Source organism: Rhinopithecus roxellana, chromosome 21, assembly GCF_007565055.1.
Source record: "Rhinopithecus roxellana isolate Shanxi Qingling chromosome 21, ASM756505v1, whole genome shotgun sequence".
In the NCBI taxonomy this organism is placed as follows: domain Eukaryota; kingdom Metazoa; phylum Chordata; class Mammalia; order Primates; family Cercopithecidae; genus Rhinopithecus; species Rhinopithecus roxellana.
In genome coordinates, this window is record NC_044569.1 from 72,919,753 (window position 1) to 72,936,388 (window position 16,636).

Consider the following 16,636-nt stretch of genomic DNA (forward strand, 5'->3'; position numbering starts at 1 on the left):
AATGTACAAATGTCTCATGCTCATGGATCAGAAGAATTAATACTGTTTTTTTTTTCTTTTTTTCTTTTTTTTTTGTTGAGACGAGTCTCGCTTTGTCATCCAGGCTGGAGGGCAGTGGTGTGATCTCGGCTCACTATAAGCTCCATCTCCCGGGTTCACGCCATTCTCCTGCCTCAGCCTCCCGAGTAGCTGGGACTACAGGTGCCACGCCCGGCCAATTTTTTGTATTTTTAGTAGAGACAGGGTTTCACTATGTTAGCCAGGATGGTCTTGATCTCCTGACCTTGTGATCCACCCGCCTCGGCCTCCCAAAGTGCTGGAATTACAGGCGTGAGCCACTGTGCCTGGCCGAATTAATATTGTTAAAATGACCATACTACCCAAAGCAATCAACAGATTCAATGCAATCTCTATCAAAATACCAAGGACATTCTTCACAGAAATAGGAAAAATAAATTTGAAAATTCATGTGGAACTGCAAAAGACCTCGAATAGCCAAAGCCATCATGAGCAAAAAGAACAAAGCTGGAGGCATGACACTACCAGACTTCAAAATATACTACAAAACTGTAGCCACCGAAATAGCATGCGACTGGCATAAAAACAAGAACATAAACATAAAGTGGAACAGAATAGGGAATCCAGAAGTTAATCAAGGTGTCTACAGCCAACATGTTTTTGACAAAGGTGCCAGGAACATACACTGGGGAAAGCATGTTCTCCTCAAAAATATGGTGCTGGGAATACGGATATCCATATGCAGAAGAGTAAATGTAGACCTCCACCTCTTACCCTATTAAAAAATCAAGTCAAAATGGTTCAAAGATCTAAGTGTAAAACCTGAAACTATAAAGCTGCTAGAAGAAAACAGGAAATGCTTCAGGACATATTTTATGTCAGGAAAATATTTTATGAATAAGACCTCAAAAGTGCATGTAACAAAAGCAAAAATGGATTATGTTAAATGAAAAACTTTTGCATAGCAAAGGAAACAATCCACAGAGTAAAAAAAATAGACTACAGAATGGGGAGAAATATTCGCAAACTATTCATCTGATAGTGGATTAATATCCAGAATATACAAAGAACTCAAGCATCTCAACAGCAAAAAAATCAGTCTGATTCACAGATTGGCAAATGAGCCAGGTGCAATGGCTTATGCCTGTACTCTCAACACTTCAGAAGGAAGAGGTAGGAGGATCACTTGGAGCCAGGAGTTTGAGATCAGCCTGGGCAACCTAGCGATTCCCCATCTCTACAGAAAATTTAGAACTGAAGGTTAGCCATGTATGGTGGCATAGGCCTGTAGTCCTAGCTACTTGGAAGGCGTAAGTAGTGTGATCACTTGAGCCTAGGAGCTTGAGGCTGCTGTGAGCCATGATCATGGTACTACATTCTATCCTGGGTAATAGAGTGAGACCCTGTCTCTAGAAAAAAAAAATTAAAAACAAACAAATGAGCAAATGATCAGAATAGACATTTCTCAAAAGAAGACATGCAAACGGCCAACAGGTATAGGAAGAAATGTTCTATGCCACTAATCATCAGAGAAATGAAAATTAAAACCACAACTAGATATCATTCTACCCCAGTGAAGATGGCTATTACCAAAAAGACAGAAAACGAGAAAATGCTATCAAGGATCCAGGGAAAAGGGAATTCGCTGAGAATGTAAACTAGTATAGCCACTGTGGAGAATGGCATGGAGGTTCCTCTTAAAACTACAAATAGAACTACCGTATGATCCAGCAATCCCAGTACTGAGAAAGGAAAAGAAATCAGTATGTCACAGAGACATCTGTACCCCCATGTTCATTTCAGCACTATACATATTAATAATTGCCGATATATAGAATCAAGCCAGGTACTCAACACCAGATGGATGGATAAAGAAAATGTGCCATATATACACAGTAGAACACTGTTCAGCCATAAAAAAGAATGATATCTTGTCATTTATGACAACATGGATGGAACCTGGAGGACATATGTTAAGTATTCCAGGAAAAATTAAACACGGTATGTTTTCACTGATCTGTGAAAACTAAAACAAAGTTAGTCTCATAGAAGTAAAAAGGAGAACAGAGAATAGTAGAGGATGGAAAGGGTCTGGGGGAAAAGGGAATAAGGAAAGATTTGTTGAAGGCTACAAAATTACAGCTAGATAGGAGAAATAAGTTCTACAGCACTGTAGGATGACTATAGTTAATAATACATAGTTTCAAGTAGCTACAAGGAGGCTAATAAATGTTCTTAACATAAAAATATAAATATTTGAGATGACGGATATACTAATTACCCTCATCTGATCACTGTGTATTTATTGCAATATCAGTAAGTACCTATAAATATGTACAATTATGTGTCAGACTTAGTAAAAATTAAATTAATATTCAGTAATCAGCTATAGTTTTAAACACCAGCAACAAACAGAAAATAAAATAAATAAGATATTAAAGGATCATAAATCTAACATATGCAAATAAAGGTTTAATGAAATATATATGATTGATGTAAAAAATGATTGGTGAAATTCATTAAGGATAAATTGAGATTTACCATATGCATGGATTAGAAAAATTAACACCAGAGATTTTCAATGTATGTATGTGTAATATATAAGACAACTACAGCAAAATATGGAGGATAAAGAGTCATATATATGGCCAAGGCTTTTATATTCCACTTGAAGTGGTAAAATATTGATGTTGAGCAGACTGAAAATTTAAGTATGTATATTGTAATCCCTAGAGCCACCACTAAAATTAATATAAAACATTTAGAGTTAATATAAAATACAGTAGATAAATTAAAATGGTAAAAAGTTAGAAATAATTCCAAGTGGAAAAAGGGAAACAGAAATGAAAAACAGAGGGAACATACAGAAAACAAAATGATAAACCTAAATCTAATCATTAATTGTTACATGAAGTGTAAATGATTCAAATATACAAATTAAAAGATACAGACTCTCGGGATGGATTAAAAATCTGTAATGGAACTTTAAGCAACTCAAATCGCAGGTAATGATATAGGTTCTCTAAAAACAAGATGGGAGAAAATGCTTACATTAGAAAAAAAGAAAGACTTCAAATCAATAATTTAAACTTCCTTGAGAAACTGGAATAGAAAGAGCAATATAGACCCAAACCAAGCAGAAAGAAGCACATATCTTTGAATACTCATCAGTGACTTTGGAAAAAAGTTCCCAAAACTGGTTCTTTGATCAACAATATCGACCACTTTTCGTAAGACTGAGAAAGGAAAAAACAAAGAAGAGAAATCACTAATATTGCTCTGTTGCCCAGGCTGTAATGCAGTGGTGAGCTGTCAGCTCACTGCAACTCCGATCCTCCGGAGTTGAGATCCCATAAGCCCAGGGGATAAAGGTTGCAGTAAGATGAGATCGCATCACTACACTCCAGCCTAGACAACAGAGTGAGACCCTGTCCCCCCCGCCACACCCCTCTCCCCAAAAGCAAATATAGCACATAACTTTGCAGAAGTTTGGCAACTTAGATAGATTAAATGACCAATACCTCGAAAAGCACAAACTATCAAAACTTAGCCAAGATGATACGGTTCTGTAATCGCTTTTATTTTTTTAGTTCTGTAATTATTAAACAAATTGAATTTGTAATTAAAACCTTCTAAGAGAGATACCGGCACAGATTTTTAGTAAATTCTACTGAACATTTACAGAAGAATTAATACCACTTCTACACAGCCTCTTCCAGAAAATTGAAGAGACAGAAACACTTCCAGTTCATTTTATGAGGTCATTGTTGCCTTAATAGTTAAACTCACAAAGATGTTACAAAACAAGAAAACTGCAGGCTAATATCTCTTATGAACATAGATATAAACATCCCAAACAAAATGTTAGCAAATCAAATCTAGTTTAGATTTGATATAAAAAGAATGTATTGATATTTGACATATAAAAGAATAATATACCATGACTATGTATATTATATTCCAGAAATGAAAAGCTGCTTTAATATTTGAAAATCAGTCAGTATAATCTATCATATTAATAGTCTTAAGAAACACCATATGATCCTATCAATTAATTTAGAAATATGTTTGATAAAATTTAAAATCCATTAATGACGGAAAACTCTCAGGAATCTAAGAATAGAAGAGACTTCCTTGGCTGGACATGATGGCTCACGCCTGTAATCCTGGCACTTTGGGAGGCCAAGGCCGGTGGATAGCTTGAGACCAGGAGTTCAAGACCAGCCTGGGCAACATAGCGAGATTCCTGTCTCTATTAAAGTAAGAAATTTTAAAAAGGAAGAGGTTTCCTCAGGCTGATAAAGCATAGCTTTAAAAACCCTGCTAATATCGTTCTTAATGGTGACTGAATGCTTTCTTCCAGTGATTAGGAAAAAGGCAAAGATACTTGCTTTTACCACTGCTGTTCAGCATTATAGTTTAAGTCCTTATCAGTACAATGAGACAAGAAAGACAAATAGATTGGAGACATGGAAATAAAGTAGCTTGTCCTTTAATTCTTTTAAGTGTGTTTTCCATAGAGCAAAAGTTTTAAATTTTGATGCAGTCCAATTTGCCATTTTTTTCTCTTATAGATATGCATTGGGTGTCATGTTCAAGGACTCTTTGCTGGACCCCAAGTTATGTTCTCCTATGGTTTTTTCCTATACATTTTTATAGTTTTACATTTGTATTTTAAGTTATTTTTTGTATAAGGTGTGAAGTTTGGATCCAGACTGAATTGAAAAAATTTTTTTGCACGTGAGTATTCAATTGTTCCAACATTTGATGTTTGTTTGAGATGGAGTCTGACTCTGTTGCCCAAGTTGGAGTGCACTGGCACGATCTCGTCTGACTGCAGCCTCCGCTTCTTGGGTTCAAGCAATTCTCCTGCCTCAGCCTCCCAGGTAGCTGGGATTACAGGCGTGCCCACCATGCCCAGCTACTTTTTGTATTTTTAGTAGAGACGGGGTTTTACCATGTTGGCCAGGCTGGTATCGAACTCCTGACCTCAAGTGATCCGCCCACCTTGAACTCTCAAAATATTGGGATTACAGGCATGAGCCACAGCGCCCAGCCCCACAACTTTTGTATAAAAGACTATGCCAGACCCTAAAGTGGTAAGAATAGACTTTAATCAGCTCCTGCCTTTCCATAGAGGCTGGAAGATGGGGCCTTATCGTCAGATGTTGGATGGAACAAATAGTAAATTCTTCTGGCAATCTTCAGTTTTTCTAGTTAGGCTCTTTAAGGAAGTTAAGGCCATCCTACAATGGTGGCCTTGAGCTGTTAGAAACTGTGTTAATGTTTTTTAGGCCAAGGTTCAGGCCTCGTTGAAAAGAGGATTCAGAAGTTTGGTCAAGGAGAGAATTTTTGTCATTTCTCAACTGCATTCCTTTCCCATTTGGCCAAAAATCAATTGGCCATATTTATATGCATCTTATTTGTGGATTCTCTGTTTTGTTCTGTTAACCTATTTGTCTGTCCCTTTGCCAGTATTACATTATTTTGATTACTCTAGCCTTACAGGAAGTCTTAAAATTGCATGGTGTTATTCTTCCAATTTTGTCCTTCTTAAAAAAATTGATTTTAGCTATTCTAGTTTGTTTTTTTTTCCATATAAACTTTAGAATCAACTTATCCATATCCACAAGAAAATTTTATTAGAATTGTGTTAAGTCTGTGGATAAATTTGGAGAGAATTGAAATCGTTGTTGAATCTTACAAGCCTGGACACCGCATGTCTCTCTATTTATTTATTTATTACTTCTTTCATAGGCATTTCGTGATTTATAGCATAGAAATACCTGTATGTGTTAGATTTATATCTCAGTATTTCATTTGGGAGAGAGCAATTATAAATGACATTTAAAAATTTTAAGTTTCCAATTGTACCTTAATGGTGTTTAGAACTTACTTATTGCATGTGTCAACCTTACATCTTGTAATATTGCTAAACTCACTTATCAGTCTTAGGAGGATTTTTTTATATATAGATAACTTGGGGTTTTCTGGATACATAATCATATCATTTGCAATACTGTTTCCACAGGCAAGCCTCTAACTCAATGGCTATTTTTATTGAACTGAGGTTACTTATTGTAGTCTTTATTCTCGATAAATGCCAGTTTTGCATTAATGCTCAGAACTTCCTGCTTTTCTGGTTAAAAGTGCCTGGTTTTACTCTTTTGTGCTTGCCAAGATACATTGGTTTTGAGAAAGCTTGTTATAAATACAGGGCCAATGAAAACTATGGTCGGTTTCCATTTTTGTTCGATTTTTGCAAAATTTTCTGAAATTTTGTGTGAGAGACTTCAGAAAATCAAAGTATAATTTGCAGAATGGGAGAAAATGTTACACTACACATAGGGGAATTTGAAGACAGTGGTCAGTTTAAAAGTCTTTTATTTGGTGTGGCTATCTTGCAGATGCCATTTCTCTACAGGGAAGGACTTTAGAATAAAGCTTGTTTGATTTGTACTGCAGGGTAGATTAACTAAAATCATTATTTTGTCACCTAGAAGTTCTGAATTGTGGCAGCATTAGACTCTTAAGACTGTATTTTTTAGTAAAAAGGCCAGCAGCAACAAAAGATATTTTAGAACTTATGAAAACACTTTTCTAACAGTTTATTTATAAGTAAACACACAGTTTAAAAGGATTTCTGTCCTGTAATCTGTGGAGCAAGTGGAAAATGGTTCTTAGTTCATTTTCTTTGATTAATTGTTGTCTTAGTTCATTCGGGCTGCTATAATGAAATATCTTAGACTGGGTAGCTTATAAACAGCAGAATTTTGTTTCTCACAGTACTAGAGGCTAGGAAGTCCAAGATCAAGGTGCCAGCAGATTCGGTGTCTGGTTAGAGCCTACTTTTACTTCACTAGGTTCTCACCTGTTGGAAGGGGCGAGGAGTTTCTCTTAAGTCTCTTTTTTAAGGATACTAAGTCTCCACCCTCATAATTTAATCACCTTCCAGAGGCCCCATCTCTTAATACCAGTCACCCTGGGTGTTAGGATTTAAACATGAGAAGTTTAGAGGGATACAGATGTTCAGAACGTAGCAATTATTTTCTGCTTTACTAAAGATTCAGTTACCTTTTCAGTTGTTCATTCTTTCCCCTAATATTAAAATAATCTGAAGTAATCTTAAAGTGGAATTTATGTACTTGGTATCTCCTTAAGACTGACCATTTCGCCACAGACTACTTTTTGTTTTCAACCTGCTCTATTTTAAACATGTGCTAAAAATTTTTGGTTAGTACTCTTTTGAAAGAATATTCTCAATATATGTATAGGGTTTCTCAACAGGTTACTTTCAGTTGACTGTCTTCATCTTGTTTCAATATGTGACTGTTCAGCAGCCCCAGATTCTTTCCTCTTTTCCCTCCATAGTATTAATAATAACATTTTGATGGGAACTGAACATTATTCCTCTCTTCTGAAAAAGCTTAGGGATTTATCTAGTGGTTTGACTTTCTCACCTTGGTGTTTTTTGTTTTTTTTGTTTTGTTTTGTTTTTTTTAAATTGAATACCTAATTTGACACTCAGTTGCCTCAATGAAATAATACAGTTTCTTCCTTTTGATAGGACATCTTTCATGGATACCCCTGTATAGTTTTGCCCACATATGAAAACATTATACCATATAGAGTTGGGCATTCTTGATTAAGTATGACGAAAGGTGTACAACAAAATAATACTAAATCACTTTAGAATTTTGCCATGAAGAATATAGAGTAAATTGAAGACTTTTATTTGCAAATGAGAAAGTGTGATGTACCAAAGAGGTTTTTAATGAGAGCATTTTGCTCCGCGTGCTGTTTCCACCACTTACTACTTGTGTGGTGCCTTTTATGAAGTTGTGCTAACCTCTTAGAGCCTTACTGTCTCCATGATGTATAATTTTTATATTATAGTAATCACCTTTCAATATGATTGTGAGAGTTAAGAAAGTTCCTTGTAAATTACATAGCATAGTAGTACTATGTGCTATAATGTATAAAAACTGTCTTTATTTTAAAGTAAATTTAGTCTGAAATGGTTGACTATAGTTTGACCAATCTCTCTCTAACTTACTGTTCAACTTACTCTTCAGGCATTTCTCATCTGTGGTTACACTGGGAGAAATTAAGCTTTAGATGCCTTTCTTCTTTTCTGTACTTCTCCTTTACCTGAGGTCTGCCTCTTCCATATAGAGATTAAGAACTAAAGAGTTTGTTGGAGTAAAAGAATCAGAAAATGTGCCCTTGGCTGTTATGGGAGTCTAATGTTTATTTTATATTGTAACTTTATTTGGTGAATGCAGAAATAGGCTTAGTAATCAGTTTCTTTTTCCCTCTGAGCATGAATGTGTATAAACATTGATTTTTTTTTTCTTCTGTCTTCTAGTTACAGCAATTGGAACTTGCACAGATACAGCATAGAGATGCTAACCTCACAGCTCTTGCAGCTATTGGACCAAGGAAGAAGAGACCACTGGAATCTGGAATTGAGGTATTGAAATAATATTCATTATTTTATTTTTAATGTCAAGAAAGCAAGCCAAAAAGAAGCAAAGACTTAAAAGTAGTTTACCCTGTTATGCATGTTGTTGCTGCCAGACACTTCTTAAAATTCATCTTTTCCAATTTTATAAAATCTTAATTTTTGCCAGGTTTTAAAGATGTGTATAACCTTGAACTTGTTACTTATTTCATACTACTTGTTACTTATTTCATACTTTTTCTTCCCCCATCTCCAGTCATATTGAGTCTTCCAGTATTTAAATTTTTTTATTTTTGTACATTGTTTCTAGTGTTTTTATGCAGTCCTGTTCCCTTTGTCTAAATCTGGCTAATCTTGTAAGACTGAATCTGCCCTCTTATTTCTTCCATAAACCCTGACTCTTCATTCCCATACCAGCTTCTCTTTTTCTGAGTACATGTATTTGCATGGCATTAATTGTTTCCTTGTATGAACATTTTCTCTTCTGTTAGATTATAAACTTTTTGAGCAAGGACTATAATATTAGTCTTTTGTATTCCCCATAGAATAGGCACATGTATACTCAATAAATAACCTTAATAATTTGGTTAACACCAAGAAAGGATCTTACTCACATTTTCAGAGTAATTATTTAAGATAATATTGGGTCTGGGCACGGTGGCTGACGCCTGTAATTCCAGCACTTTGGGAGGCCAAGGCGGGCAGATCATGAGGTCAGAAGATCGAGACCATCCAGGCTAACATGGTGAATCCCCGTCTCTACTAAAAACATAAAAAATTAGCTGGGCGTGGTGGCAGGCGCCTATAGTCCCAGCTACTCGGGAGGCTGAGGCAGGAGAATGGCGTGAACACGGGAGATAGAGGTTGCAGTGAGCCGAGATCGCACCACTGCACTCCAGCCTGGGCAACAGAGAGAGACTCGTCTCAAAAAAAAAAAAAAAAAAAAAGATAATATGATAATATTAGCCTTTTGGCTTTAGGAACAATCATCAGGGCTGAGATAGAGGTATGCTAAGGGCTCTGAGATAAGGTCAGCAATAAAAGAGCCATAGCTCATCTTTTACTTCTCTCCTGCCTCACCAGATGTAACCACTGTTAAGCTTTTCGCATGTCCTTCCAGGAATTTGTTATGAATATGGGCACATATATGACATGCATTCACAAATCTACATGTGTGGTTTTGTTTTTAGTTAAATGTGATCAAACTGTACCTATTATTATGCCCTTAATATTTTCCCCCTTTCCACAGTCTACCTCATGTAATTTACTTGCATACTTTTTAAGGGTATATGACATTACTGTATTTAAACCATAATTTATTCAGCCAACCCTCCAGTGGACATTTAGGTTGTTTCCAGGTTTTTGCCTTTATTGCCTCAGATAACATTTTTGTACTTACATTGTTGTGTGCTTGTACAATGTAAGTACAGGCAAAATTCGTAGAAATGGAATTCCTGACTTAAAGGGTATGAACATTAGGAAAAACTCTGTGGGAAAAATTCAAATAGATACAAAGGTAGAGAAAGCAGTATAATGAACCCTCATATGGTTGTGAAAGTTAAGAAAGGGCTTTGTGAATTATATAACATAGTGGAACTGTGTCTTACTGCCTTTATTTTAAAGTAATTTTCTTTATATCTGAAATGGTTGACTGTAGCTTGACCAATCTCTCTCATACTATTCAGCTTATTCTTCAAGTATTTCTTATCTGTGCTTATACTGTTATATATAGCACTGTCCTGCTCCAGTGACCATCAATTATTTTATTTATTTATTCATTTATGTATGTATGTATGTATGTATGTATGTAGAGATAAGTCTTGTTCTGTCACCCAGGATGGAGTGGCACAATCTTGGCTCACTGCAGCCTTAACTTTCCAGGCTCAAGCAATCATGTCACCTCTCACCCACCCAAGTAGCTGAGCTACAGGCACACACCACCATGCCTGGCTAATTTTTTTTTTTGGTAGAGATGGAGTTTTGCCATGTTGCCCAGCTTGGTCTCGAACTCCTGAGCTCGAGCAATTCACCCGCCTTGGCCTCCCAAAGTGCTAGGATTGCAGGTGTGAGCCACCTCACCTGGACAGGACCATCAATATATGCTTAATCTTGTTTCATTTTATTTGCACCAACTTTCTTAGATTAAAATTTTCATCCCTTGGATTATTTTAAAGTCATTCCTACACTCAGCATTATTTAATACATAAATATTATTTGTTGCTCATGATTTTTATTAACTATTTTAAAATTACCCTCTAAGTTGAATCAGTTTTTATATTCATTAATGTGCCTATCTCAGCACACTCCCATTAACACTGGGAACTGTCTTTGCCATCTCATGACTGAAAATGCAAGTTTTTATAGAGTGTTAAGTTATGAGTAAGTTGAGCAACTTTTCATGTATAAATAGGCATTTTCAATTTATTTTTAAATCCATTAAGGAAATAGAACAACTCATTTTCCCTAGCCCCATTTTCTTTTTTTTTCTATTTATTTATTTATTTATTTATTCATTTATTTATTTTTATTTTTTATTATACTTTATGTTCTAGGGTACATGTGCACAACTTGCAGGTTTGTTACATATGTATACATGTGTCATGTAGGTGTGCTGCACCCATTAACTCGTCATTTACATTAGGTATATCTCCTAATGCTATCCCTCCCCTCTCCCCCGCCCCACAACAGGCCCTGGTGTGTGATGTTCCCCTTCCTGTGTCCAAGTGATCTCATTGTTCAATTCCCACCTATGAGTGAGAACAAGCGGTGTTTGGTTTTCTGTTCTTGCGATAGTTTGCTGAGAATGATGGTTTCCAGCTGCATCCATGTCCCTACAAAGGACATGAACTCATCCTTTTTTATGGCTGCATAGTATTCCATGGTGTATATGTGCCACATTTTCTTAATCCAGTCTGTCATTGATGGACATTTGGGTTGGTTCCCAGTCTTTGCTATTGTGAATAGTGCCGCAATAAACATACGTGTGCATATGTCTTTAGAGCAGCATGATTTATAATCCTTTGGGTATATACCCAGTAGTGGGATGACTGGGTCACATGGTATTTCTAGTTCTAGATCCTTGAGGAATCACCACACTGTCTTCTACAATGGTTGAACTAGTTTACAGTCCCACCAACAGTGTAAAAGTGTTCCTATTTCTCCACATCCTCTCCAGCACCTGTTGTTTCCTGACTTTTTAATAATTGCCATTCCAACTGGTGTGAGATGGTATCTCATTGTGGTTTTGACTTGCATTTCTCTTATGGCTAGTGATAATGAGCATTTATTTATGTGTGTGTTGGCTGCATAAATGTCTTCTTTTGAGAAGTGTTCATATCCTTTGCCCACTTTTTGATGGGGTTGTTTTTTTCTTGTAAATTTGTTTGAGTTCTTGGTAGGTTCTGGATATTAGCCCTTTGTCAGATGAGTAGATTGCAAAAATTTTCTCTCATTCTGTAGGTTTCCTGTTCACTCTGATGGTAGTTTCTTTTGCTGTGCAGAAGCTCTTTAGTTTAATTAGATCCCATTTGTCAATTTTGACTTTTGTTGCCATTGCTTTTGGTGTTTTAGACATGAAGTCCTTGCCCATGCGTATGTACTGAATGGTGTTGCCTAGGTTTTCTTCTAGGGTTTTTATGGTTTTAGGTCTAACATTTAAGTCTCTAATCCATCTTGAATTAATTTTTGTATAAGGAGTAAGGAAGGGATCCAGTTTCAGCTTTCTACTTATGGCTAACCAGTTTTCCCAGCACCATTTATTAAATAGAGAACCCTTTCCCCATTTCTTGTTTTTGTCAGGTTTGTCAAAGATCAGATGGTTGTAGATGTGTGGTATTATTTCTGAGGGCTCTATTCTGTTCCGTTGTTCTATATCTCAGTTTTGGTACCAATACCATGCTGTTTTGGTTACTGTAGCCTTGTAGTATAGTTTGAAGTCAGGTAACGTGATGCCTCCAGCTTTGTTCTTTTGACTTTGATTATTGTCTTGGCAATATGGGCTCTTTTTTGGTTCCATATGACCTTTAAAGTAGTTTTTTCCAGTTCTGTGAAGAAAGTCTTTGGTAGCTTAATGGGGATGACTTGAATCTATAAATTACCTTGGGCAGTATGACCATTTTCATGATATTGATTCTTCCTGTCCATGAGCATGGAATGTTCTTCCATTTGTGTCCTCTTTTATTTCATTGAGCAGTGGTTTGTAGTTCTCCTTGAAAGAGGTCCTTCACATCCCTTGTAAATTGGATTCCTAGGTATGTTATTCTCTTTGAAGCAAGTGTGAATGGGAGTTCATTTATAATTTGGCTCTCTGTTTGTCTGTTATTGGTGTATAAGAATGCTTGTGATTTTTGCACATTGATTTTGTATCCTGAGACTTTGCTGAAGTTGCTTATCAGCTTAAGGAGATTTTGGTCCCTAGCCCCATTTTCTTTCAGTTTGTCTGGACTTCATTCATCTAAAAGTTTTTATTTTTCCTTTAAATAATGCCACAGTCTTTCATTTTTTTATTTTTGTCTTTTGGGTTTATATTCTATTTAGAAGGCCCTTTCTTAAGTAGAATTATGTGCTACTACTTTTATCATTTCACTTTTTTTTTTTTTTTTTTGAGATGGAGTCTCGCTCTGTTGCCCAGGCTGGAGTGCAGTGGCATGATCTTGGCTCACTGGAAGCTCCGCCTCCCGGGTTCATGCCATTCTCCTGCCTCAGCCTCCCGAGTAGCTGGGACTATAGGTTTCCCACCACCACACCTGACTAATTTTTTTTTTTTGTATTTTTAGTAAGCATAAATCTTTGATTCATAATGAACTCGAGTAAGAGTTGACGTGTGGATTTAGCTTTAGTCCCTCAGTCCTCTCTCATTTTCCCTTAGGCTAGCTAATTGTCCCTATACCATTTACTCAATAATTCTTCCCCTGCCAATTTGAAATGCTACCTTTATCACACACAATTGTATATGAAAAATACAAGTTCTCATATGTATTTAGGTCTGTTTCTGTACACTCTGAACCAGAGTTATCTAATAGAACTTTGTATGATTTTGAAAATGTTTGTGTCTGCAGTGTCCTGAATAGCCAGATATGGCTGTTGAGATCTTGAAATGTGGCTAGTGAGACTAGAATAAATTTTTGATTTTTTAGTTTAATATAAATTTTAATAGTCATATTCTGCTAGTGGCCACTATATTGGGCAGCACTGCAGGACTGCCCAATATAGTAGCCCCGTATAGTTCTGTTTATGACTATTTATATATTAGTATCAAACTTTTTTTAACCATCTTATTTTTATGTGTATAATTAAGTAGTGTTAAACACATTCACATTGTTGAAAAGACCTCCAAAACCTTCTCATCTTGTAAAACTAAAATTCTGTACCTGGTAAACAGTTCCCCATTTCTCCACCAGCCTCTGGTAACCACCATTCTACTTTCTGTTTCTATGAGTTTGATTACTTAAGTACCTGAGATTAATTTTAATTTTTTTTTTTTCCTTTGGTAGAGACAAGGGTCTCACTGTGTTGCCCAGGCTGGCCTTGAACTCCTGGCCTCAAGCAGTCCTCCCACTTCTGCCTCCCAAAGTGCTGGGATTATAGGCATGAGCCATACTGTTGGCCCCAAATCTTAATGTAATATGTTTAAAAGTGTGGAAAAACTGGCCAGGCATGATGGTTCACACCTGTAATCCTAGCACATTGGGAGGGTGAGGTGGGCAGATTGCTTGAGGTCAGGAGTTTGAGACCACCCTGTCCAACATGGTGAAACTGTGTCTCTACTAAAAATACAAAAAGTAGCTGGGCGTGGTGGCACGTGCCTGTAGTCCCAGCTACTTGGGGGTTTGAGACAGGAGAGTCACTTGAACCTGGGAGGCAGAGGTTGCTGTGAGCTGAGATCACATCACTCCATTCCAGCCTGGGCAACAGAGTGAGACTCCATCTCAAAAAAAAAAAAAAAAAAGTATGGAAAAACTAGTTCAGCACAGAATTTATCTTTCTACTAGGAACAACTCTACTGAGTTGTTTTAGTACAGAAAAACTCACTGCCCTTTGTTTTTGGTCCATTTGTATATGATGTGTATAAATATTTAATTTAAATTGGGTGTGCTATTTGATCATTAAGTATATTCCTATAAATATGCCTTGTTAGCATACATTTTCTTTTGTGGCAAGAATAGTTATTTGTAACTTTTTTTCCCTCCATATATTTATAATATTATAATTCCTTTGAGAGTGAATTATAGGCATGTCTAAGTTCCTGACTTACTTGTCTACTATAGTAACGTTATACAACACATTCTGTTAAATGTTTGCTTTGTGAGGAATCATCAGAGCACATGGGATAAGTACATGTGCTTTGAACTCAGAAAATTCTGGTTTTGCTTCTTGACTCTGTTAAGCTTTATAACCTTGGATGAGTTCTTTTTTTTTGGTTTTTTTGTTTTGTTTTGTTTTGTTTTGTTTTGTTTTTTTTTTGAGATGGAGTCTCGCTTTGTCGCCCAGGCTGGAGTGCAATGGCCAGATCTCAGCTCACTGCAAGCTCCGCCTCCCGGGTTTACGCCATTCTCTCGCCTCAGCCTCCCGAGTAGCTGGGACTACAGGCGCCCGCCATCTCGGCCGGCTAATTTTTTGTATATTTTTTTTTAGTAGAGGCGGGGTTTCACCGTGTTAGCCAGGATGGTCTCGATCTCCTGACCTCGTGATCCGCCCGTCTCGGCCTCCCGAAGTGCTGGGATTACAGGCTTGAGCCACGCGCCCGGCCAACCTTGGATGAGTTCTTTAAACCCCATACCTCTCTTATCCCCACCTGTAAAATGGGCATATTGCCTGTCTTAAGGATTGGTTTATGTGAAGTACTTAATTAGTGCCTGGCCTCAAGTAAGTGCTTAATGAATTGTCATATTTGTAATCATAGTAATAATGCCATTATTTCAGCTTTTAATAGTATTTTATCAGTAGCATTAATGGCCCATAGTGAATTTGAAATGTTAATCATTAATCTCTTCTGAGCATCAATTCTTATTGTCATTTGAATTTGTCACAAATTTTAGAGAATACTTTCTAATTTAAAGTAAACAGAGATTTTTAGGTGTTTTTATTTATTATGTGTTTTAATCTGAGAAAATCCATTGGTTAGGGAGAAAACTGAATGTGCTATTTGTGTTCAAAACAATGATAAAAACCATTATGTGATTTCTCTACAATAAAATGCAAAATTATTTAATTTTTAGTTTCAAAACAGATGTTTGGTAACTTGGATATAAATATATTGAATTGTCTGTCACTTGGTGCTTCTTTAGTTTATAGAACTCAGGCATGCATATTTTTCCCTGTATTTCCTGGACTTTAAGCTGAGATACTGGTCAGACTTTTAATCAGTCCTTTGTATCTGTGGGTTCTATCCACATCTGTGTATTCAACCAACTGCAGATCAAAATTATTCAGAGGAAAAAACACCACATAATAAAAAATAACACTACAACAATTAAAAACTATACTGTTGAAAAATACAGTCTTACACTATTTATATAGCATTTACGTTGTATTATTTAGTATAAGTAATCCAGAAGTGATTTCAAGTTTACGGGAAGATGTCCATGGGTTACATGCAAATATTATGCCATTTTATATCAGGGACTTGAGCGTCTTTGGTTTTTGGTATCTGTATCTTGGTGCCAGTCCCCCGAGGATACTAAGGGATGACTATAATGTCAACTTGAATTGAAAATGTATGTTTCTTTAATCAGCTGGTGACATTTTTAGTACAATTCTTATTTTGAAATTAGCTGAACACTAGTTTCCTTGTTGTTGATTTTTTATTCATAGTGTTTTAACTTTAAAGGCATTTTTCTTTTCAAAATGAGAGACAGGCTGTGTGCAGTGGCTCATGCCTGTAATCTCAGCATTTTGAGAGGCTGAGGAGGGTGAGTCACAAAACTCTGTCTCTACAAAAAAAAAAAAAAGGAAAAAAAAAAAAAAAAACAGTGCGTGGTGGTGTGTGCCTGTAGTTCCAGCTATTTGGGGGGTTTAGGAGGGAGGATAGCTTGGCCCAGAAGGTCAAGGCTGCAGTGAGCTGTGATCAGGCCACTGCAGTCCAGCCTGGGTGACACAGCAAGACCCTGCCTAAGAATAAAATAAGAGAAAAAAGGAGAGAGACTTTCAATGTTT

The 16,636-nt window shown here is 36.4% G+C and overlaps 1 protein-coding gene across 2 annotated transcripts in view; it reads left to right on the top strand.

Moving 5' to 3' along the window:
• TAF4B (TATA-box binding protein associated factor 4b) overlaps positions 1-16,636 on the top strand; it is a 157,040-nt gene that overhangs the window by 116,288 nt on the left and 24,116 nt on the right. For both annotated transcript variants that reach the window (XM_030926197.1, XM_010380747.2), the window contains exon 14: positions 8,387-8,491. In XM_030926197.1, coding sequence (XP_030782057.1) covers positions 8,387-8,491 — 105 coding nt within the window. The remainder of the gene's footprint in view (positions 1-8,386; positions 8,492-16,636) is intronic.